At 39.2% G+C, this 22,420-nt stretch overlaps 1 protein-coding gene across 3 annotated transcripts in view; it reads right to left on the bottom strand.

Annotated features, from left to right (window-relative positions):
• WDR48 (WD repeat domain 48) overlaps positions 1–22,420 on the bottom strand; it is a 50,275-nt gene that overhangs the window by 2,477 nt on the left and 25,378 nt on the right. For 2 of the 3 annotated variants that reach the window (XM_037847499.1, XM_037847505.1), the window contains 11 exons: positions 20,900–21,124; positions 18,314–18,388; positions 16,873–16,975; positions 15,918–16,015; positions 9,645–9,752; positions 9,217–9,313; positions 8,616–8,711; positions 5,299–5,404; positions 4,284–4,371; positions 2,065–2,141; positions 237–429 (listed from right to left, as the gene is read on the bottom strand). In XM_037847499.1, coding sequence (XP_037703427.1) covers positions 237–429; positions 2,065–2,141; positions 4,284–4,371; positions 5,299–5,404; positions 8,616–8,711; positions 9,217–9,313; positions 9,645–9,752; positions 15,918–16,015; positions 16,873–16,975; positions 18,314–18,388; positions 20,900–21,124 — 1,266 coding nt within the window. The remainder of the gene's footprint in view (positions 1–236; positions 430–2,064; positions 2,142–4,283; positions 4,372–5,298; positions 5,405–8,615; positions 8,712–9,216; positions 9,314–9,644; positions 9,753–15,917; positions 16,016–16,872; positions 16,976–18,313; positions 18,389–20,899; positions 21,125–22,420) is intronic. The other variant, XM_037847503.1, reaches the window with a different exon arrangement.

The following is a 22,420-nucleotide window of genomic DNA, read 5'->3' as shown; positions in this document are numbered from 1 at the left end:
TTAAATATCCATGTCCCTTTCCTGAAAACCTCCTCTAGGGTTAATGGAAGCTTTCAGATGGGCTAAAAAGCCACTCCAGGAGGTGAGAGAGACCCAGGGCTCTCTACTCAGTCTCTAAAAGCCAAAGTCTCCCAAAGGCAACAGATTTAGGAACCATAATCATACCACATTATTAACTGTTTCTGAGCACTATCACTGGAAAACATGGGGCTGTGGTCATCCTCAAATCCACTTACCTGGTCCTGGCACAAAAGTTCGATTTTCTCCTCTGCCAATACAGCAATATCTTCTTCTTTTTCCTGTTCCCCTGGTTTGTCATTATTAGAAGAGCTAGTGGTTTGAGATTCATTATCCAAGTTGATGATTTTCTCATAGACATGTTCCATTACTTTCCGGACTTGGAGCATGTCACTAGCAGAGAGTCTGTCTCTGTAAAGGGTAAGGGTAGATTGTGACATCAGGGAAATCACTAGGTATTACCTCTTCCTTTTTATTTTTCTTTGGTGTTAGCATTATTTAAAGATAAAACATACCATAGAAACATAAACCAATGTTTTTAGTTATTACCCTAATCCAATTTTAGAATTGCCAAAGGATTTTCTATAGTGTCCTCCTAAAACAGATTATCTACAACTAAATGAAACTAAATACATGTTCTTAAAACATATATACAGACAGAATAGCTTTCCCTTAAATACTTTCCTAGGGCATGAGCCAACTAAACACCCAATGAAAAGCAGGAAGCATGCCCCCTCCTCCTCACAGAAGTCCTAGAAAGGCAGTCCCCAGTGCATACCCAGGGTCTGATGCTGTGGCACTCATTTCTCCCTGGGCCATCCACACCCCCCAGCCCCCCCAACCCCTGCCCCCCACACACACCATGCCTTCAATTAGCACCTGTGGGCAGGTGACTTCCCAGGTCAGCCTTTGAGTCTCAGCCTTCTGCCAGAGCTCCAGACCCACAAACCCAAAAGCTGGCTGGGTCTCTTCAGCTGGATGTCCCACAGGCACATCAAACTCTACATGCCCAAAACGAGACTCATCAACTCCCTCACCCCAAAACCTATTTCTCCTGTACCTCTGATGTTAGATAATAATGGTCAATCAAAGTAGCACAGGCTCAAACCCCAAAAGCTACCTTTAACTTCAATCATTAACTCTGGTTGAAGTGATGTCTAGTGTAGTGTGGGAGTGGGGGGTGGAGAGTAGGTACAGGTAAAGATGAAGTAACATCAGCCATGTATTGATAATTACTGAAGCTGTTTGATGGGTCAATGGGTGTTCATTATCCTATTCTCTTTTTGTGTATGTTTTTGTAACAAAATGTTTTTTAAGAGCTTTGTTGATTTCACTTGCTGGAATATACATAATGCTCACAATTTAGCATCCTGTTTCTAGATTCCTAAAATTCTTCTCTTGGGTCTCCCTGCCTTGAGTATCCCCTTAGCCGTATCTAACATCTCAAAATTTTCTGGTGTTTAGTCACTGCATGCTCTACAGCCATTCAAATCTAGTGGTGAAGAGACCTCTAATCGCCTTTCCCAACACACCTCCCAGTATCCCATATTCACTCCATCCTGTGTTCCAGCTATGTGGGTCCTTACTTAATTTCCAATCTTTTATGCATGCTTCCACTTCCACATCTCTGATCAAATTATTTCTTGGACCTGAAATATCTACCTTTTGAAGTTCTACACATAGTTACATGTCTAGCTCAACTTCTATATCCTTCAAGAAGCCTTTCTGGAAAGTTGCAATCAAAAATTCATTCCTTTCCCAACTCATCATACCACAAGTATCCATAAGAGCAGTATGGATACAATGCACAGATTGTGTCCTAGACTGAATTAGGACAGGAGACAAAATCCATGTCATGTATTTCTTAACACCTGTAGCCTACTGTAGTAGATATTGGTAAATGGTTAAACTGTATAAACTTTCAATATTACAAAATCAGCCTTGGATCTAGCACTTGCCTTTTTTGCTATAAAAGCAATCATAAGGAATAAGAATTCTCTCTGGTAATTAATTAGATCAAGGAACACTGACACTACATTTACTTACTTTTTTAAGGTTTTTGCTCCCGAAGATGCATGAGGTTGGAGGTAGAAAGGAATTTTGTTGAATTTGGGCATATTTTTCTGAAATATTAAAAGTTAAAAAGGCTAAATAGTTCCTATTAGTTGATAAACTAAAATGATGTCAACAGGAAAACATGATTTACAAGTAACAGTTATTTTACAATCAAAAGTGGTTTTCGATGAAATATAAGCTACCAAATGATCTAAGTCAGCCTTAGAAAAAAATTATCACAATAGTTACATGCTTAGTTTTGTAACAAAAGATACAGAAAGACAAATTATGTGTAATGTCAGTGGCAATATGGGATTTGCAGCATGGCTCTTCTTAAATAACAGTACAAGGTATTAAAGGGAAACAAACTTTAATTCTTTAAGCCATAGAAACCAAAATCCCAATTCTACACTGAAACACTGGGGATGATACCTAAAGGCCCAAACAAAAAATTGTGTCTTGCTAGAAACCCACAGCATTCACCTTTGACCAAAGCTAAACACTCTATACTGTAAGGCCCAACATCAACTTTCTGAAAAGGCCAATCAGTTCCTCCCATTTTCTTATCCTCTGAATCAGAGTTAGTTCTGAGATTTTAAGCATAAGTTGAAACTCCAGCCAACCACCTAGATGTCTACCATGAAGTAAATCACATACTTAGATGAAGGATTAAAATAACTGGTCATCTTTTCTATGGGTATTAATCCCCTCCAAGTCTCCATGTCATATCCTGTCTGAATGTCTCTGCTCAGAAACAAATTTTTTGAAGGTTCTAGAAATTAAATCCCTTTCCATATGGCTTTAGCAACATACAAAGTAGGTTAACAGCACATAATTGAGTCCAGAAACAGTCCCGTGTATATAAAGGAATTTAGTATATGATAAAGATAGCATTTCAAATTAGTAGGAAAAAAGAGATTACTCAATAAATTGTGTTGGCACATTGGTTGTCCATTTGGGAAAAGTCAAAAACCTACCTCACACCAAACAGAAGAATAAATTCTAACAGATTAAAGATCTAGACACAAAAAGTTACTATAAAAGTACTGCAGGAAAATATTTTTGCCATTTTAGAGTGGGAAATACTTAAGTGAGATGTCATCCTCAGAAGCCATAAAGGATCCATCTGATTATATAAAACCTATTAACTTTTTGCGTGGTGAAAGACACCATGAACAAAGTAAAAATTCAATTGAGAAATACAGATAATAATCAATATAAAGAGCTCCTATAAATCAGAAAGAAAAACAGCCCGATAGGAAAATGAGTAAAGAATACAAACAGGCAATTCACAGAAGAAATACAAAAGGCCAATATGAAAAGATGCTTAGCCTAACGAATAGAAATTAAAAAATCCACATTTAAAACAAGATAATATTTGCCTATCTTTGAGTAGAGATTGAAAGCATCCAGCATTGGTGAGGGTGTGGGGAAATGGGTATTCATACACTGCTGGAGAGTATAAACTGGTAGAACCCTTGTGGAGAGCAATTTGGCAATAACTATCAAAATTTTAAATGTGTATATCCTTTGATCCAGCAATTCCACTTCTAGGAATTTATCCTAAAAAGTACACAAATATATATGTACAAGGATGTTCACTGCAGTAAGTTTGTAATAGAAAACAATGGAAACAACCTATATGTCTATTAATAGGGGACTGGTTAAATAAATTATGGTAAATTTCTACAATGAAATGGTATGCAGTCATTAAAAAGGAATGATTCGTACGTTCAGATGATGTCCGAGATATATTTTAAGTGAAAAAAAAAAAAGTTGCAGAACAGTGTGTAAAATATGAGCTTTTGTGCAAAATAAAATAAACTATACACATGTATATGCACACAAATAATACATGTTTGTGTATGCATAGAAAAAAGTACTGAAGGCTATGCGTTAAACTATTAATGGGGAGAAGGATGGGGAGTGAGTGGAAGAGAAGAAGTGATTGAGAAAAGGATGAAAGTTTCACTTTATTCATTATTTTCTTTGATAAGCATATATTATTATAATTAAAAGCAAATAAAGATATACATAGATATATAAATAAATGTCAATACTTTTTCTGCAACTTTGGAACTGCAGGGAAGCAGATGGGTCCTGTTTGGCAGTCTAGTTTTTATTCAAAGTTGATGATTATAAGCCAGTTCTTAATTCCCTTTACGATTTGGAAAAAATAAAAGGGCACAGCGTGAGTGGCGGACACTTACATCCACAGTGATGTCAATTACCCATTGTGGCACCGTCTCATTAAGAAGCATGGACTCAGTCTCACCCCCGGAATCTCGGCAGAGCAGCCTAAACATCATCAGGTAGTAAGTGACATAACAAGCAAAGATGATACAATCAGTAACAAATGTTAGAGGGAGGGACCCTTACCGACTTCATTTAGGATAATCCCCACTTGACAGCTGAGGAAGTAAGTGCAGCCAAGCAGAATGACTAATCCAGCTAAAGGAAGAGCAGGCCCTAAAACTCAGGCCTGCAGATTCCAAGGCCAGGCATACATTATAGCTGCCTCTCTGAGTCTTTGGGTAATGACTGGAAACCTGGGTGGTTAAGCAAAGCACTCAAGAAAGGGCCCTGCCCAGTACTACAACAGTGCATAGGCACAGGCCTTTGCACGCAAGGGGGGTTAGGTTATTTTTGGTGACCCCCATTTCTCAGGGGTCATCACCATGAAGAGAATTCTGTGCTTAAAGGCAACACCAGCATTCTCTTTCTTCTGGCACCTACAGGAGACTGTAGTGACCTCTCCCTCTGGGCTCCACCAAGGCCTTGCTGGCAACCTGAAGGTGAAGCCAGTCCAGCCCTTCCCTACTGGGCCCCATGAAGGACTGCTTGGCACCCCAGGTTGTGCCAATGTCAGGCACAACAGCTCCCAGAGGCAGCCCAGTCCATCTCGCCTGAGAGACATTACTTACTCTTATGCTTTCCATTGGGAAGGGACTTCTGGCAAAGTGAGAGTAAGTGAAAGTTCCCTGCCAGAACTATCAGAGAAGCTGCCTCGCACAAGGTATCTACCTCATACAACACTGGAGGCTCAGCTCTCAGGAGGCTGTCTAATAGCATCAGACTCTTAACTATCTCATGGAGAGGGAAAAGCTTCCAAATCCCTGACAATCCTAGAAGTTAATAATTAACTTCCAACATCTATTTTAATCAATACTTCTTAGCAAATGGCATGCTTTTTCAGTCAGGGCCTTGGGCCCTCCATGGCCATACCTGAACAGTGTTCGGCCTCCAGCTTCACCAAAGATCACAGGTGTGTGGGGGGGCACTTGAAAATATCCATTTCCCTTTTGCACTCGGTTCTCTTGCTCCCCATTTACTAGGAAAAGATGCAGATGGTATCAATATACAGACTTAGTGCTAAAAACACAGATTCTAAATACTTTATTTCCATGGGCTTGAAGCACTGCCAAGATTTTAAAAGTCAAAAGTCCTTTAAGTCAGCTAGTCAGAAATAAGGGTAAAAAACAAACGAAAGTTAAAATTCTTGAAAATAAGAAATATAGCAACTTGTGATGTACTTCATGAGAAATAACTGCACTTTGAAGGATTTTAATAAAAGAGGAGATTAGTATTTGAGACTTGAGAAAACAAAAAACAAAAAATACAATCAACCACTTCAGTCATAGGGAGGTCTAGGACAACCTGTTGGTAAGTGTTCATCTGCTGTTTTTCCCCTTTGGTAGAACAGCAAACTCAGAAGAACTTCTTGGGCAAAAAGTAAATTTATATTTAATGGCAACCACAGCTAATGGCAGAGATATTAGAGAAAAATAAAATCACAGAAGAGGCCATTATCTGTATCTGTCCGAAGTTACCTTCTTGGTCCTAGTTTCCTGTCTAAGCAGCAGCTCTCCCAGAAGATTGAGAATGGGACAGTAACTACCTCATGGAAGAACTCTCCAAGGTTGTGGCCTTACTCTGGTCTCCAGAAGACAAACACAACAGAATACACCACAAGGAGCCCCACATTCACAAAAGAATTTTCAAAATCAAACCCTACAGCTGAGGGGCTGCTGTAAAGCTAGGGCAGATCACTGACTGACCTGCACCAAAGACAAAGAGGTAGCACAACCCCACAAGCATAAGAGCCCTCCAAGGTAACAACTGCTTTCTTTAGTGCAGCCAGTAGTGATAGAAAGCTCCGGGAAAAACAGTTGAGAAAGGGGAGGATAAACAAGCAGACCAGGGACAGTAGGCTTTTAAAAAGAAAAAAGAGGCCTTAATCTCATTTTTATTGTTCTCCGCAGATATCATTTCCAGTCTGCTTTCTTTGTAAGCTTTTGATCCAAGTGCAGTTACAAATGATAATACTGTCCCCCAACTAACGGGCCAAGTTGTTCATGAACACTTCCCTAATCATACTGGAAGTAATTCCACACTGTGAAATCCTATAGCATCTTTGGGATCTCTCTTACAGCACCCAACATATCTATCTTATCTCATGGTGACTTATGTAAGCAGCTCTCTGACCTAGCTCACTGCCAGTCAGTCCCTGAAGGACAGGGTCCGGGGCCCATTTGTCTTTATTAAGCCCACCTGCTACTTGCTAAAGCCTCTGTATACTTGAGTTATTCAACAAGCATCTAAGCAACTCTTCAGTATCCAGAGAGGCCTAACCCAGTGCAGGTGCCACAGAATACCAGATAGGTGGAGCGTGCAGTGTCCTGAGCTCTGGCTGCGGAAGTGGGCAGGCAGGCCCTGCATCTACCCTGGCAGTTTTGTTTTAAGGATAATCCAGGGTATCCTGTAACTTCTTCCTCACTCTCTCCACTTACAGCCTGGATCCATGGGATGCTGACTGTACTACTGTTTTTGTTTTTTGTTTTTGTTTGTTTGTTTGTTTTTAATGTTACTTTTAAAATTATTACTTAATCTTAATTGTCTCTTTGGGCCTCTTGAGAGCATCATCCTAACCATGTTGTGTCACAGAGGACAGAACAGGAAAATGACCTTCCTATAGCTACACATTTGATAAGCAGCAGAGCCCATACCAGATCTAGCTTTCTTGACCCATTATGGAGAAATCGTCCCATTACAGGTTCTCTGGCTCACGGTCCACTGTACAATTCTGACAGGGAGGGCAGTGGGCCAGGTGACATAAAAGAAAAACTGGCTTTCAGGGAAGCATGTCATCCTCACAAAAGAGATATAAACTCCAAAAACTATTATGGATGAATCAGTCAGGCAGAACGAAGTCCCTGGTACAAGGTCCTTGTCATCACTGCCCACTCTTGGTGGTCAGCAGAAAATATTCAGCAGAGTAAGCCTCCGTAGGTGATATGACTCCTCCATCAGCTATAGGTTGCTTGTAATTCTAAGTTCTTTATTCCCTTGCTTTAATCAGACTGACCCAAACTCATAACCTTCAAAACATGATCTCCTCTGCTGTCCAAAGACATTATTATCACTGCCTGTAGCACACACACCTTTTCAACGTCCTCACTGACATTAATTCTTCACAAAAACTTGTACACTTACCCTGAGTTGGAAATCTGATTTTTTCAAACATTCAGAGCCAAGATCAGCAGAAACTATCAGGCTAGGCAATACCAACATTTATGGCTAACATGAAGAACGGGCTACACAATGACAAACTTGGTTTTCTGACATAGCTAAAGAACTAGCTTTAGAGGTAAATCATACTGAGGAACATATTTGGAACAAGCCTGCTAAGGTGCTAACTTTTAAGGACATAGGTCATCTGAATATACAGGGTTTATGCTCTTTTTAAAATTCTTCATTAGAAAAAATGTGGGTTTACAGAACAATCAGGTATATAATACAGGATATTCCCATACACCAACCTATTAACATCCTGTATCTGTGTGGAACATTTGTTACAACTGATAAAAGCACATTTTTATAATTGTACTATTAACCATAATCCATGGTTTAACCTAGGGTTCACTGTTTGTGTAGTGTAGTTACAAAGATTCTTAAAAATTTTTGTTCTGTTACCATATATACCCAATCTAACATTTCCCCTTCTATCACATTTAGACATACATTTCAGTGCCATTAATCACATTCACTATGCTGTGCCACCAACACCAAAACACTTCCATCATTCCGAATAGGAACCCTGTACATTTCAAACCCCAATTTCCCATTCCCTATCCCCACCCCATCCCTTGGTAAACTTTATTCTAGATTCTGACCCTATGAGTTTGCTTATTTTAATTATTTCAAATCAGTGAGATCATACAATATTTGTCTTTTGGCATCCGGCTTATTTCACTCAACATGATGTGTTCAAGGTTCATCCATGTTGTAACATGTATCAGGACTTCAGAAGGTAGTCTGCTCTCTTGGAATCTCATTCTCAATTAAGCCTGGCTGGGTAAGACTAGTTGCACATGCTTACTTTGCGATGTGGAGTGGAGAGCAATAAATTGAGCACCACCACAACGATTTAATACGTCACATTTCAGCAAATGCTTAAAGCGTTGTTTAAAAGAGCAAACAGCCTAAGAATCTTTTACTTCTAAGCAACTTTTAATCAATACTGTAATATAAAAAACACTAACCATGATTTACTTCATTTTCTTCTTCGTCCATTGGATTCACATGTGTTCTAGGCCAATATTCTAGGAGTGCCTGGAGTAAAAGTCCTCCTAAGTTCACTGCAAATGAAGTTAAATAAAAAGAAAAGAAATGGAAAAGAGAGCTGATTAGTTTTTATCTAAAAATAGAAGGAAAGAAATAAAATTGATGTTTCCATATATTCTGATGATTTAAATTCTTAACACAATGCCAATTATGTTTAAAATCAAAATTTGAGAGATTTTGCCAAGTCTGTTAAAATTTTATCTTAGAATGTTTAAAGTGGTGATGTTATGGGGTAAAAAGAGATATTATATTTAGTTGTTCAGCTAAAACCATTGTTTAAAACAACATGGAACAAAAACAGGAATTGCATTCTTTATAGGTCTATTTCCACAACAAGCCACTAAAACTATGTTTGGACACATCTGGTATTCCAAATGCCACATTCTTATGAGAACACAGACCAAGGATATAATTGACAAAATATAAAGGACTATTACAATGATAAGTACATAGCAGAAAAAAAGCCCAGATCCACCTTCTCTTTCAGAGAGAGGAAGGGAAGGAAGGACACAAACTCACATTTTGGATCTGACCCATCAGGGCTGCTGAAGCCAGCATCTTTCGCAGAAACCCAAGCAGCAAAACAGTCACTCTCATCCAAAGTAATAGTCAACATCTATCAAAAGAAAAAAACTGTAAGTGGCATTTCACTCAAACGCATTATCTAAATAGGTCCCTAAGCCCTTATTTGTTTGTACTATTTGTTCAAAACACAAAGCCACAGATTCAGGAACCAAACCGTGTTTCATGTAATTCAATGCACCTACAATACAGTCTACTGGGCTACCAAAAGCATTTAAACTGCATTTTGTAAGCATTAACATGAAAAACATTTTTCTTTCACACTTAAAAATGTAGGACTCTGTAACTAATAATACTTAGGTAAGAGCTATACTTGGAAATTTTTTGACTATTCCAAATTACACAAATATCAATTGTTAACTTACCCCTGTTTTTAAGTCTACTGAGAACCAATTTGGCACATACACCATTTTAAACCTTTTCTTAATTTCATCTTCAAAATCCACTTTGCCCAGATCTTCAACTTTACATGCCTATACATCAAAAAGTATGATAAATATCAAGTGGTGAAAACTGATTTGATTATGACCTTGCTATTCACAATTTTATATATTTTCACATTTGTTGAAATAAAATGGATTCTAAAATACATTTCAAAAATAATTTGGTCAATTATTTTTATCTTAAAGCATTCTTTAAATAATTAAATGCTGCTACTAAAACTTTAAATTCAAAAATGCAAAACACTCATTTTTCCCCCTTTGAAAACTGAAATTCAATTTTGCTCAGACTGTTACAATGATACACTTCTCTGGAAACAATGTCAAATGAAACTTTAAGCAAAAAATTTCCAAGGAAGAAGCAACAGTTATTGAGCACTTACATTATTATTATTATTATTATTAAATGTTCATTGCAATAACAAATGAGAATCAAGATTAATCAAATAAATGTCTATCTTTTAGAGTAGGTGTGCCTGGACTCTGGGACTTCCTATCATTCATCTTTTCAGACAACTGACTTGTCTAATTTGTGGTCAATTTCTAAAGTCTTTAGCTCATTAGACTTTCTCCTTTGATGCTGGGGAATGGTCTCCTTTATGTTAGTAAAACTTCTAAGCATTTTTACAAATACTGAACTTATTTAATTCTCACAACAATCATATCAATGTTACACTCATTTTACAGATGAGAAAACAGAGATTCAGAAGCACTAAGTGTTCCATTCACAATCACACAACTAGCACTTGGCTGAGAGATTGTTCAAACCCTGGCCTTCCCCCTAAATCTTAATGTTCTTTTCCAAAAACAGTGATTTCAGTGGCTTATTGCCAGGGTATCTATAATATATATTGGAAAATTTGTTTCTTAGATAGAGCAACTCATAGCAAACTGTCATGAAGAAGAGCAAAGTGACTCAGAGTTTTAGGCAAATGTGCACATATCATCTCCTTCAAGCTATTCTCCTCTGCTTTTGTCCGCCCTGAAATGATGCTGTTACACAGAGTGTTTACTGCAGTCTCCTTTCTGTGTCCCCTTCCCTAGTGAAATATTCCATCTGCATGACGCAGGTTCAATTCACATCTCTGTGTGCATGCCTTTCAGGGCTGTGCTAAGTTAGCCTCCATCAACACCTTCCTTCAGCCTGCTCCCTCCCCACTGCTCCCAGAAGGAACTGAAACACAAACCTGATCAGGTCACTCTCGCACTTCATAGCCATCTGTGGCATCACCTTCAGGACAAAGGCCAAACTCCTTTGCTGAGGTACAAGAATCCTCATGATCTGCCCCCCACCCCCTTCTATACCTCCAGCCTCATCTCCTACTATACCCACCATCCCACAAACTTCAGTCACTATGCTAGCTGTTCCCTAAAAGCACTATATATTATGCCTTTGCTTATGCTGTTCCCTCTGCCTGGAAAGCCCACCTCCCATCTGCCTTCACAATTCCTTTTTTTTTTTTTTTTTTTTTTTTTACAGTTTTATCCATAAACCACACAATCCATCCTAAGTGTACAATCAATGGCTCTTGGTATAATCAAAGTTATGCATTCACCACTACAGTCAACATAAGAACATTTTCATTTCTTTTGAAGAAAAAAAATTCCATACCCCATGTATCTCCCTATTATTGACATTTAGCTTTGGTATAGTGCCTTTGTTACAATTAATGAAAGAATATTACAATGTTACTGTTAACTGTAACCTTAGTTTACATAAATTGTATTTTTTCCCATATAATACCATTAACATCTTGTAACGGTATACGTTTATTCTATTTCATGTAAGAACTCTCTTATATTTATATAATCAACCACCATCATTGCCCACTCTGGATTTCGCTAAGTTATACAGTCCTGGTTTTTATCCTCTAGCCTTCCTTCTGGTGACATACACAACTCGAACCTTCCTCTTTCAACTATACTCACACTCTGCTTTGTTAATTACACTTCAGTATTGTGCTACCTCACACAGTATTGTGCTATTCATTTCCAAACCTTTACAATGAACCTTATTGAACATTCTGTACTCCTTAATCATCAGTTGCCCAATCTCTGCCTACTTTCTATCCCTGATGACCTATACACTTGAATTTAATTCTCAGGGTTATTGAGCACTTACTTGAAGAGAACTGTGAAGCTACCTTCAGACAACTGCTATAATACAGGCAGCAGTTTGGAAGTTTCCTTTTCTTGACCACTATAATCCTTCCCTTATTCCCTCTCTTTCCCTAAATATGTGTACTCCCCAAAAGTATGTCCTGAACTTCTGCACCAAATGGCATTTCCAATTACAGTTCACCTCAATCCTGAATAATTTCACAGAATGTTTCCTCCATCTCCTCATCTTAACAGCAACCTATTTCCTGAGGTTCCCTCTTTGTCAGTAGGCCTCTCAAAAAGAAACTGCTTATTCTCACGTCCCACAGCTCCCCGGTGCCACATGGACACCAGTACTCTACCACCTCCATGTAAAATTCCTATTTCTTGGAGGTTCATGTTATTTAGCTGCAGTAAACTGTACCTCTTTTCCTCACTGTTATCTAGCAACCTTGTGGTCATTCTCCCTCTTTCGCTGAAGACTTGAGGCCTGGCTCAACGAGTGCAGTCCCTCTCAAGTCCTTGCTTTAATCCTGGACTACATCAACATCCACATGGCCACGCATATGACATGGTAGTCTATCAATCCCTTGACAATACTTTCATATCTAACCACATGTTTTCCAATCTCAAATGAATCGTTAATGCTGCCTGGGATTTCTTCTGTTTCCAAAGTCAGTTCTCCATGACAACTCTGTCAAATCTTTACTCTTCTCACATGTTGGAGCTTGCCACCTCCACTATTATCCTTAGCATATGACTGACTCCTGCTTCTCAAATAAAGAGAAGCCTTGATAGAACCCCTTAACTTTCTGCTTCCATTATATCCCTTCTTATTGCACTCTGGATCCCCTCACTTTATGCTTCTTGGAACTCTTGCCCCATTATCTACCCCACTTCACTTCTGGCTTCTCCCCATAAACAATGAATCATGCTCAAGTATCTCCCATCTCAAAAACATCCAAACACCAAAACAAAACCTTTCCCACACCTTCCTACCCCTAATCCTCTTCAGCTACCATCTCTTGGTGCACCCCTTCCCCCTACCTAAAGTAAAATTTCTTCAAAGATTAATCTGCACTCAAATTCTCCATTTTCTCACTTCCTAATCACTACTCAACCATTCCATCTTGCTTTCGTTTTAGGACTCCTTGGAGTCTGCTCTCCGCAGAAACTACCCTCATACTGGTTAAATCCACATGCATGTTACAGTCTTTATCTTCCATGAATTCTCAGCAGGTTCATGGCACTAACCACAGGTTGCTTTCTGAAACATTCAGCTAGTTCTTGGTTTTCTTACCCCTTTTTATCATACACCTTTGTGGCTTCCTCTTTCTTCACCAATTTCTAAAAGGGTGATGGCAGGGTTCTTCTCTTCTAAGTCTAGACATGTCTCTCGGAAACTGTGACATTTCCCATGGGGTCAACTGTAGTCTACAAGCCAATGACTACTGAACCTCTCTCTCCAGTTCAAGCTCTCTCACCTCTGCATTAGATCGTACAGCTGTCTGTCCACCAGACACCTCTAGCCAGATATCCCATATAAACTCAAATTTGTCAGCTTTCCCTCAAAACCCATTTTTCCTCTTATGTTCCCTATGGCATTTCCATTCACCAAACTGTTCCATACAGGAATTAAGATTAATCCTTGCTCCTTCCCTTTTTTCATACCCCTGTACCATAAAGCATCATAAATATTTCTCTAGTTGTTCTATTTTTTCCACCCCCCTTGTTGCCACCCTAATCCAGACTAATAAAATCTTTCAACTCTATCACTGCAAAAGCCTCTAACTATTATGTGTCAAGTACTGTGTGAACTACTTCTCAAACATCCCCTCAGCATCACCAAGAAATAGATAGCACCCTCATTTTAGGAATGAGGACAGAGGTTTAGAGAGGTTCAGCATATTCCCTAGATCACTTAGTTAGTAACTGGCAGAGCCAAGATAGAATGCCACTCTGTCCAACTAATGAGTTTATGTCTAATGTCATATTAATTATACCTGATCATTTATCTCAAAACTTCAAGGTCCAGTGTCTGAATACGGGAAGCTGCCAGGTACACTAAAATGTCAGTCATAGTGCATACCAGCTCAGAATCCCATCTAAATAGAACATACTCCCATTCAGACAGTAGGATTCTACTCAGGCCTCAGCTCATTAGACCAAGAGTGGACATCAGGCCTACTGGCCAAAAAGTGACAGGTCAGTTCTCAAAAAGTACCTGGCCTGATCATATTCTCTTAGAAATTCTGGATAACATCAGGTGCTGACCAGCATGAGGTGAAGCCCAGCCACAGGACAGAGCGAGGGCTACTTTAGTGGCAGAATACCAAAATGAAGAATCAAGAATTCCTGCTTGATAAGGTCCTTAGGGCTGCTGTGGATTTTCCCAGTCCCTCTGGGACCCCTCTATGACGTAAACATGAGTTTTTATCCCCCCTCCTCCACTCTACCGGCATATCACTATTATTGAGAAAAACTAACCAGACTTTTGGAGCCTGCTGCAATTAAACTTTTCATTCAAATAACAAGGCCTCTTACTCTGAGACCATGCTCACCGAGTAACTGTGTCATAATGAGACTTGCCTCAAAGGAAGAGAAAGTGCTAGTCAAGCTAAGGTGTCTATTCAGACAGTCCCCCTTTTCCAGTAAGAAACTTGTTTATCTTAATCGTTATTTGATAAGGTTAACTTAACCTGCAGTCTAATCAAAACACAAGGTCTTTTCAATTCTTCCTTTATAATATATCTGACATCCATCTCTTCCTTTAGATCCCCAAATCATTATACTTAAGACAACTGTCTCCCAGCTTCCAGTTTCTCATTACATGTACTACTACTACTCTGAACATGGGATTTTCCTGTTCTAAAATCATCCAAGATTCTTCAGGGAATAGCAAAGAAAGTACTCTGGGGCCTGCAATTCAAGACTCTGGGAAATGACCTAAATCTCAACTTTGATCCATATACCTTACATACGATTACTACTGCCTTATACTTTAGTCTCCTATTAAATAAAACTGCTCACCTTGCCCTGGATAAGCATATATCTTCCCTCTCTCTGCCTCTGTCATTCACTCCCCTCTTCTTGAAATGTCCTTACATTCCCCATCTGCTAGAATCCTCGGAGCACTTGTTCAAATAATTTCTCTACCATGAATCTTTCCTCTCCTGACTTCTCTGGGTATAAGTGATCACACGTGTCCATAATCTACCCTATGCTCTGTTTATTCTTTTTCTATAAGGCTTTCACATGCCCCCGTTCTTGTCCCTCCTACCAGAAGGGGATATGGTACATATTCATCCTCTAAGGCCCTTAACATAGTTCTTTGTACACGGTTTTCATCCAATCCAGGAAATATTTTTTGACCAAATGAACAAATATATTAACAACACTAAGTGACATTATTCCGAACTATAAAAGCAGACTAACTTTTCAATATGTCTACAAATTCTCCAGTGCTATTTAGAATGTGGTTAATGGCTTAATGCATTTCAACTGTCTCATAGGAGGCATCGTATCATGGCCCAGAGTTGTAACTGATGCTTACAATAATGGCTGTAAGTCCTAAGAAACTTCTGTGCTCTCTGCTGGTTCTCAACCAAGGGTGATTTTGCCGCCCCATTTTCCCTGCCTCCACGCCACACATATGGTAATGCCTGGAAACATGTTTTACTGTCACAACTAGGAGGTGGGGGATGTTACTGTTATCTAATGGGCAGAGGCCAAAGATGCTGCCAAATACCCCACAATGCACAGGACAGCCTCCCTCTTGCAAAAAAAAAATCATCTAACCCAAAATGTCAATAGTGCTGAGAATGAGAAACTTCAGTACTCATTTTAAGGCAAGCAGCATATAACACAGTTTGCAATATATTAACCAGAGAAAATGGTTCCATTCAAATAGTGTAGGTGTTAAAGAGATCAACTATGGCCTTATCAAATACTCACATAAGAAGGTATCCAATCGCCCAAATAATGTATTATTGCAACTACATCTTAATTTAGATATTTATTATTTGGTTATCTTGTATTTTTTTACATAAAGGGGGTACATGATCCAATGACTTCCATGCAATCCAAAAAGATACCCACCTTCAAAACATCCCAATATGCCACATTATTATTGGTATCTTTGGTTAATATATGTCTTTTATCATTAAGAATGTGGCACTGAATAATACTAGCACCTCCTAAAGGAAAAAAGAGCACAGTTAGCAAAAGAATCCTTCTACACTTAAATTCACAGTATGGCAACAATTGTCAACTGGAAGGTAACAGGAACATAACCATACCAGCTACCAGAAAGGAAAAGACAAACCAGAAGACTATATAATCATATATCAGGCAATTTAAGGCCAATCAATTACTTATGTTCATTTATAAATATTCAGAGAAAAACTGTCTGATTTTAGTAATAGATTATAAATTAAAAGAACAACTCACTTCAAAGGGCTAACAGTGGAAAATTGTTGAGAGCAAACAGTTTTAACCACTGGGAAAAGCCCAAATGATGACAGGAGACCTGTGAATTAGTCCCATCTCTTATTAACTCTTGCTTCTCATCTTCCTTCTCTTTTACGCTTCCTAAATAAATATTCTATTCTAAAGGTAACAGCACGACATCTATGAACTACAGATGAATGCCACATACAAGATTCTAATCCCACATGCTTGATATTAAACATATCCTGTTTTTGCCACTCCCAGTTGTGGCTTGTAGAATTACAGGACCAGGTCTGACTTTTCTGGTTTGTGCCAAAAGACATCATCAAATCCTACATATTCTGCAAAGTGGCTGTTGGCTTCATGACCATGATCATTCTGATGTCAAAAAAGATGAACTCAAGAAAGCTCACTTTTTAAAGTCACAAAATAGCATTTTTAAAAATAAGTTTTTCTTTTGTTAAAAACAAACCAACCCAGTATATTAGTCTTCTGTTGACATCAGATTTATACTTAAAGGAAGGTCATCTCCTTTATTTTAGTCAATCTCCAAGTAACTATGATCAACCTCAATAAAACGTATAATACATTGCAATTTCCTTACCTTTAATAACCTGGTCAGGCTGTGTACAAAGGGGTGTTATAGGATTTGTACAGTCATTGTCGTAATCTCCAGAAGCTCTAAAATTATGAATTCCCTTCAATGTCTAAGGGAACAAAATTTGTTATATTTAATAATTTTATAATCTACAACTTTATGAATCTGTTTAAAGTGGCAAGAAAAATAAAGTTAAAGAACAAACAAACAAAATCCCAACAACCACAACATTAACAAAAAAAATACTTAGTTATAAGGAGCACAATTGTCTACCATCATTTAAAAAGAATAAATACTGAGAAGGGAAAATGCTGTTCTTCTGAAGAGAAAACTGGGCACAAAATAAGTACTCTTCCAGGTAGTTAGACTGATCTCAAATTGGCACATTGAAATTTGTACTAAATACAGAACAGTTTTTACAAGTACAGAGAAAGACTACCTAACCTGCACAAAAACAGGAATAAATGGAAACACCTTCTCCTTTGTTATCCAAGTAGAACTTCTGAAGAGTTCTCTCTGCTTGTGCTTTATTTCCATCCCAGTTGCCCATGCCATGAAGAAAAAGGAAATGAACTTGAAAGCACACTTTTCTGCTTTCTCTTATGTTTAGAAAAACTAGAACCCTGATACATTTCCCCATTGTGCTGGTACCTGGGCTTTTTTTTTTCCAAATGCAGCCTCATGCGGCCAGGAGCTGTACTAACGTTTATTGGTTTATTGGGCAACAGTGCCTGGTCAAAACACAGCAGATGTCCATCTTGGCTCTGAGCAGAGGTAAGCAATTCATTTCAATTGTTACCTTTATTTTAGTACAGTCCTTAGGCTCACAACTCACAACTGCATTCATAGGGGCTTTCAGATTTTTGCCACAGTCCAAAAGCAGGCTGAGAGTAGGGGTCATATCGAGCATTTGCTACTGCTGTCTGGCAGGTTTGTGATAGCAAAACACATGTGTAAACCCTGGCCAGGTGTACAGTTGCTGTGTTGGTTTGAAGTTGTATGGACCCCAGAAAAGCATGTTTTTAAAGTTAATCTATTCTTGTGGGTGTGGACCCATTGTAAGTAGGATCTTTTGGTGAGTAGGATCTTAAGATGTGACCCACCTTGTTCAGGGTGGGTCTTAATCCTCTTACTGGAGTCTTTTATAAGAGAATGAAATTCAGACCGAGAGAGAGAAAACCACAGAGACAAGAAGCTGGAAGCAACAAAACCTGGAAGATAAGGGAGAGACTAGCAGACACCACCATGTGCCCTGCCATGTAACAGAAGAGTCCCAGATCACTGGCAACTGGTCTTTAGGAAGAAGGTTATCACCTTGATGATTACTTGATTTCATGGCCTCAAAACTGTTAAGTTTTTAAGTTAATAAATTCCCATTGTAAAAGCCAAGGCATTTCATGGTATCTGCTTTGAGCAGCTTAGCAAACTACAGTGGTGGCTTGCTTACCCATTTATTTACCGTAGATTTGGTTGTTGCAATCCAGATTGCAGGAGGGGGATCAGCTGATCTATCAAGCTCCATCTGAAAACAAAGCACAAAAATGTTACTTTGTGGAACATCAACTCTTCTGAATTGCGAGGACTAGCTATGTATTAACTTCAACTCCTTAATTTTGCATTTGCATTTGCTTGTTGATTATATCAGGGCATGTGTTAAAAGCCAGGTGTGAACAGAAGAGTGGAGTTTCTTTACTAAGGAATTCACAGCCCTATAAGAATGTAATAGGGGTCACTTCTTACCAAAAAATAGTGACTAAAAGTTTTACCTATGGTTTCTTTAAGGAAGCCATTGGGTACAGCCAAAAGGATGAAGACTTCCCATAACTGTTTGGTCTTGCTAGTCTGGTTTTTATGTGCTTTCTTTAATAACTAGGAAATACATTTCTTTTTCCTCTGGAAATATTTGTAGTAAAAAAACATTTTAACATGGCAAAAGTAAAAAGTACACTGTAATTCACCCGTCGTCTGAGGACAGGACACATGAACAGCTTAGTGTGCATTCTTTCAGATTTTTAAAATACTAAACACACATACACACATACATACGCACACAAGTATATATTACACAAAAAGAATCACTCTACTTTACCCACTACTCCTCCTGCACCAGGAAATTTCAGGTTTCTGGAGGAGTGGGGACAACGTTGGGTTTCTAGCTAACTAGAATCCTTACAGGTCCAAAGTGATGTTCCTCATAACCCATGGTTATGTCTGAACTTAAGTTCTTTAGTTTCTTTTCTCCACAGCCAAAAGATTCTGGCAGCTGCAGAATTCACAACGCAGAGTGTTTCTCCTCCACTTGTCTCTCTCCATCAATCTGCCTTCTATATATCTGTGTGACTGTGTCTGTATGATTCTTAATTCAGCCTCAACTCTCATGCTTCCCTAAAGGATTACTGGTTTTGCTCCTTAGGTTATGCTACCTATTTTAAAGAACTGTACTTGATCAGTTTGTCTGATCTCTTAGGCCATAGGCATCCTCTCAATTTTTAATGTGACTTCCATTGCCTTTATCAGTCCTCCTCCTTTACTGTGCTGAGGGATTTCAAATGTCAGTATTGTAGATAATGGGTGTGCTAGTTTGAATCTATTACGTCCCCCCAAAAAAGCTATGTTCTTTTAATGCAATCTTGTGGGGGCACACTTACTATGGGTGGGATCTTTTGATTAGGTTGTTTCCATGGAGATGTGACCCACCCAACTGCAGATGAGACCTTTTGACTAGATTACTTCCATGGAAGTGTGACCCCACTCATTCAAGGTGGGTCTTGATTAGTTTACTGGAGTACTTAAGGGAGTTCGGGAGCCAATGCAGACACAGACACTTAGAAAGGCAGACTTGACAGTTGGAGATGCTAAGCTAAGAGATGAAACCCAGAGTTTTCCCTGGAGAAGAGAGAACCCCCATTCGCTTAGAGAGAAATGCTCTGGGAGAATAAGCAAGGATGCACAGGAGCTGAGAGAGAGAAGCTAAGAAAGACAGAAGCCCAGAGACATTCTGGAGAAAGCCGTTTTGAAACCAGAATCCAGGAGCAAAAGACCAGCAGATGCCAGCCACATCTTCCCCGCTGACAGAGCTGTTCTGGACACCATCAGCCTTTCTTCAGTGAAGGTATCCTCATGCTGATGCCCTAGTTTGGACACCTTTATGGTCTTAGAATTGTAAATTTGTAACCAAATAAATCCCCTTTATAAAAGTCAATACATTTGTGATATTTTGCATAATGGCAGCTTTAGCAAACTGGAACAACGGGTATGTGCAGTTCTTGTTTTCCTTGTTTCTGAGAAAAGGGGGTAGTGCTATCTTTATGCTTCCATTTTTAATTTGGAAATGTATTGTTGTTTTAAGATGCAGTTCCTTGATTATCACTGAGTTTGAGCATCTTGTATGTTTACTGGCCATTTTTTTTTCATCTTGGCTTTACTTTTAGCAGGCATAACTATGGATGGCTACTAAAGACTTCCTCAGGTACCCTTTACCAGAGATCCTGATTATCAGGACCACTTTGAGGCAGTGATGGTTTCAGTGTGAACCAATTTGTTTCCTCTTCTTCAGGAGCACTCTACCTATTCTTGAAGCAGTGTACACATTTCCTGACTAACTCTGTTTTGCTGCCTCCTCACAGATTACCTTAATTCCTCATATTCCTCCTCTTAGGGATAGGTTAGAAAAGCCAGGCAACCTCAGGAGCAAATGTGGGATGATCTCATTAGAATTCACCAGTGGAAGAGCCTTGTATCTCTGACAAACCCAAAAAGTCATCACAATTCCTTCTTAAGGGTGACTTTGAAAAATGTTAAAAAAAAAAATAAAAAAGGCAACACACAAAACCGCCCCAGCATGGTCCCCCCAGGTATCTAATATTGACACTTTTCCTTCCAGACAGGTCCACCACTTTTCTTTGGACTGTCAAGTTCTACCCATGATGAGATATCTTTTTCACAGCCCCACAGTTGATCCATGTTTTAATAAAGATTTTGCTATATTTGACTAATGTGTGTCTTAATTATAAAACTAAAATACATGACATACCTTGAGAACTGGTGCTTTTTCTTCACAAATTAGCACCCTAATGTCCGGGTTTCTTAGGTCTGTACAGTAAATCTTCCTGTCCCTTCCTCCAGAATACACATGTGTGAAGGCATCATTGACTTGCAGAGCCCACACGCCTTCATCATGGACTCGGTATGTTGCTATACATCTCTGCTGGCCAAGGGACCAAAGGCGAATTGTCCCATCAGAACTGCCAGAAAGACACTGGGAAAAAAGAAAGCTAGGGTGAGACGTCTGCCAAAAAGTTCTTTCTTTCCTGTGCTTTGTACTTGGCCTTTCCCCTGACTCCATGTTGTCAAACACACTCCTCTAACAACCTGTACTTTTGCCTCTAATAAAGGCTGCTGACAAGTAAGACCACAGCTGAAATGACCAAAGGCAACAGTGCATGCTCAAGCAGGGTAAACCTCTGAGCAAAACTGCCTTTATCCTCTCTACCTGGCCATTTGATTACTAATAAAAAGTCCTGCATGCTAGTCCTGCTCAGATTATCTACTAAAGAAAATGGAGTCTGAAAGCAGCTAAAGCAGTCTTTATCAGGCCTGTGCTTCTCAAAGCGTGGTCCCCATAGCATCAGCATCACTTGGGAACTTGCTAAAAATATAATTTCTCAGTTCTTACTCCAGACTCAAAGAGGCAGAAACTCTTGGGGTAAGGCCCAGCAATCTGTTTTAACAGGCTCTCCAGGAGATTCTGATGCACATTAAGTTTGACAAGCACTGCACCAGACCAGCAAGCCTTTGGAGCCCTGGGTCACACCTCCACCTTGCCGCCTCTCTCATGGCTTTGGGTTCCTGATGGCCTGCTTGGTTTCCTGGATTCTACTCATCAGAGTCAAAATAAAGAATATCTAATCCCAGGAGTACCACTCACTGTCTGTGACCTTAGACATTTCCCATATGAGCCTCAAGTTCAATATCAGTTATAAAATGTGAACCCTCAGCATTCAGAGTTAATGTTTGAAATTTTGACAATTTCTGAAGGCTTAGAAGAGTCAACTAACAAGGAACCTAAAGTTAGGCACACAAATTAGGGCTGAGCACACTAAGTCTGACAGAGACAGGCTGAATCAGCCACCTCACATCCGCACTCAACATGTTTGGTGTTCTCTACTAGTTACTGTGGTAACTTGAAGAATAAGATAAAAACTTTGTTTCTTTGGGGGGAAGAAAATGGCCCCAAGGAGGAAGCAACTATAGGTGCTGGTGCATGAAATTAAGTTGGCAAAGAGCATCAAAGAAGAGATGACCATAGAGGGCCTGAAGGTTTAGAGGATGCTTGAATGAATGAGCCTTTCAGGAACGTTACTGGCTGCCCTATGACTTGGAGGGGCTTTAGAACACTGGACATGTTTAATTACATGAACACATACTAGAAGACTCCCCTGCAAGCTGCCAAGAGCATCAGTGGCTTAATCACCAATACCAACTAGCTCACAAGGGAACCAAGAGACTAACCAGCAAAGAAACTGTCAGGATTAATGTCACAAGCAGATCTTCA

The sequence above is a fragment of the Choloepus didactylus genome, chromosome 1, assembly GCF_015220235.1.
Source record: "Choloepus didactylus isolate mChoDid1 chromosome 1, mChoDid1.pri, whole genome shotgun sequence".
Lineage (NCBI taxonomy): Eukaryota > Metazoa > Chordata > Mammalia > Pilosa > Megalonychidae > Choloepus > Choloepus didactylus.
This window is presented reverse-complemented; position numbering and strand designations above follow the sequence as displayed.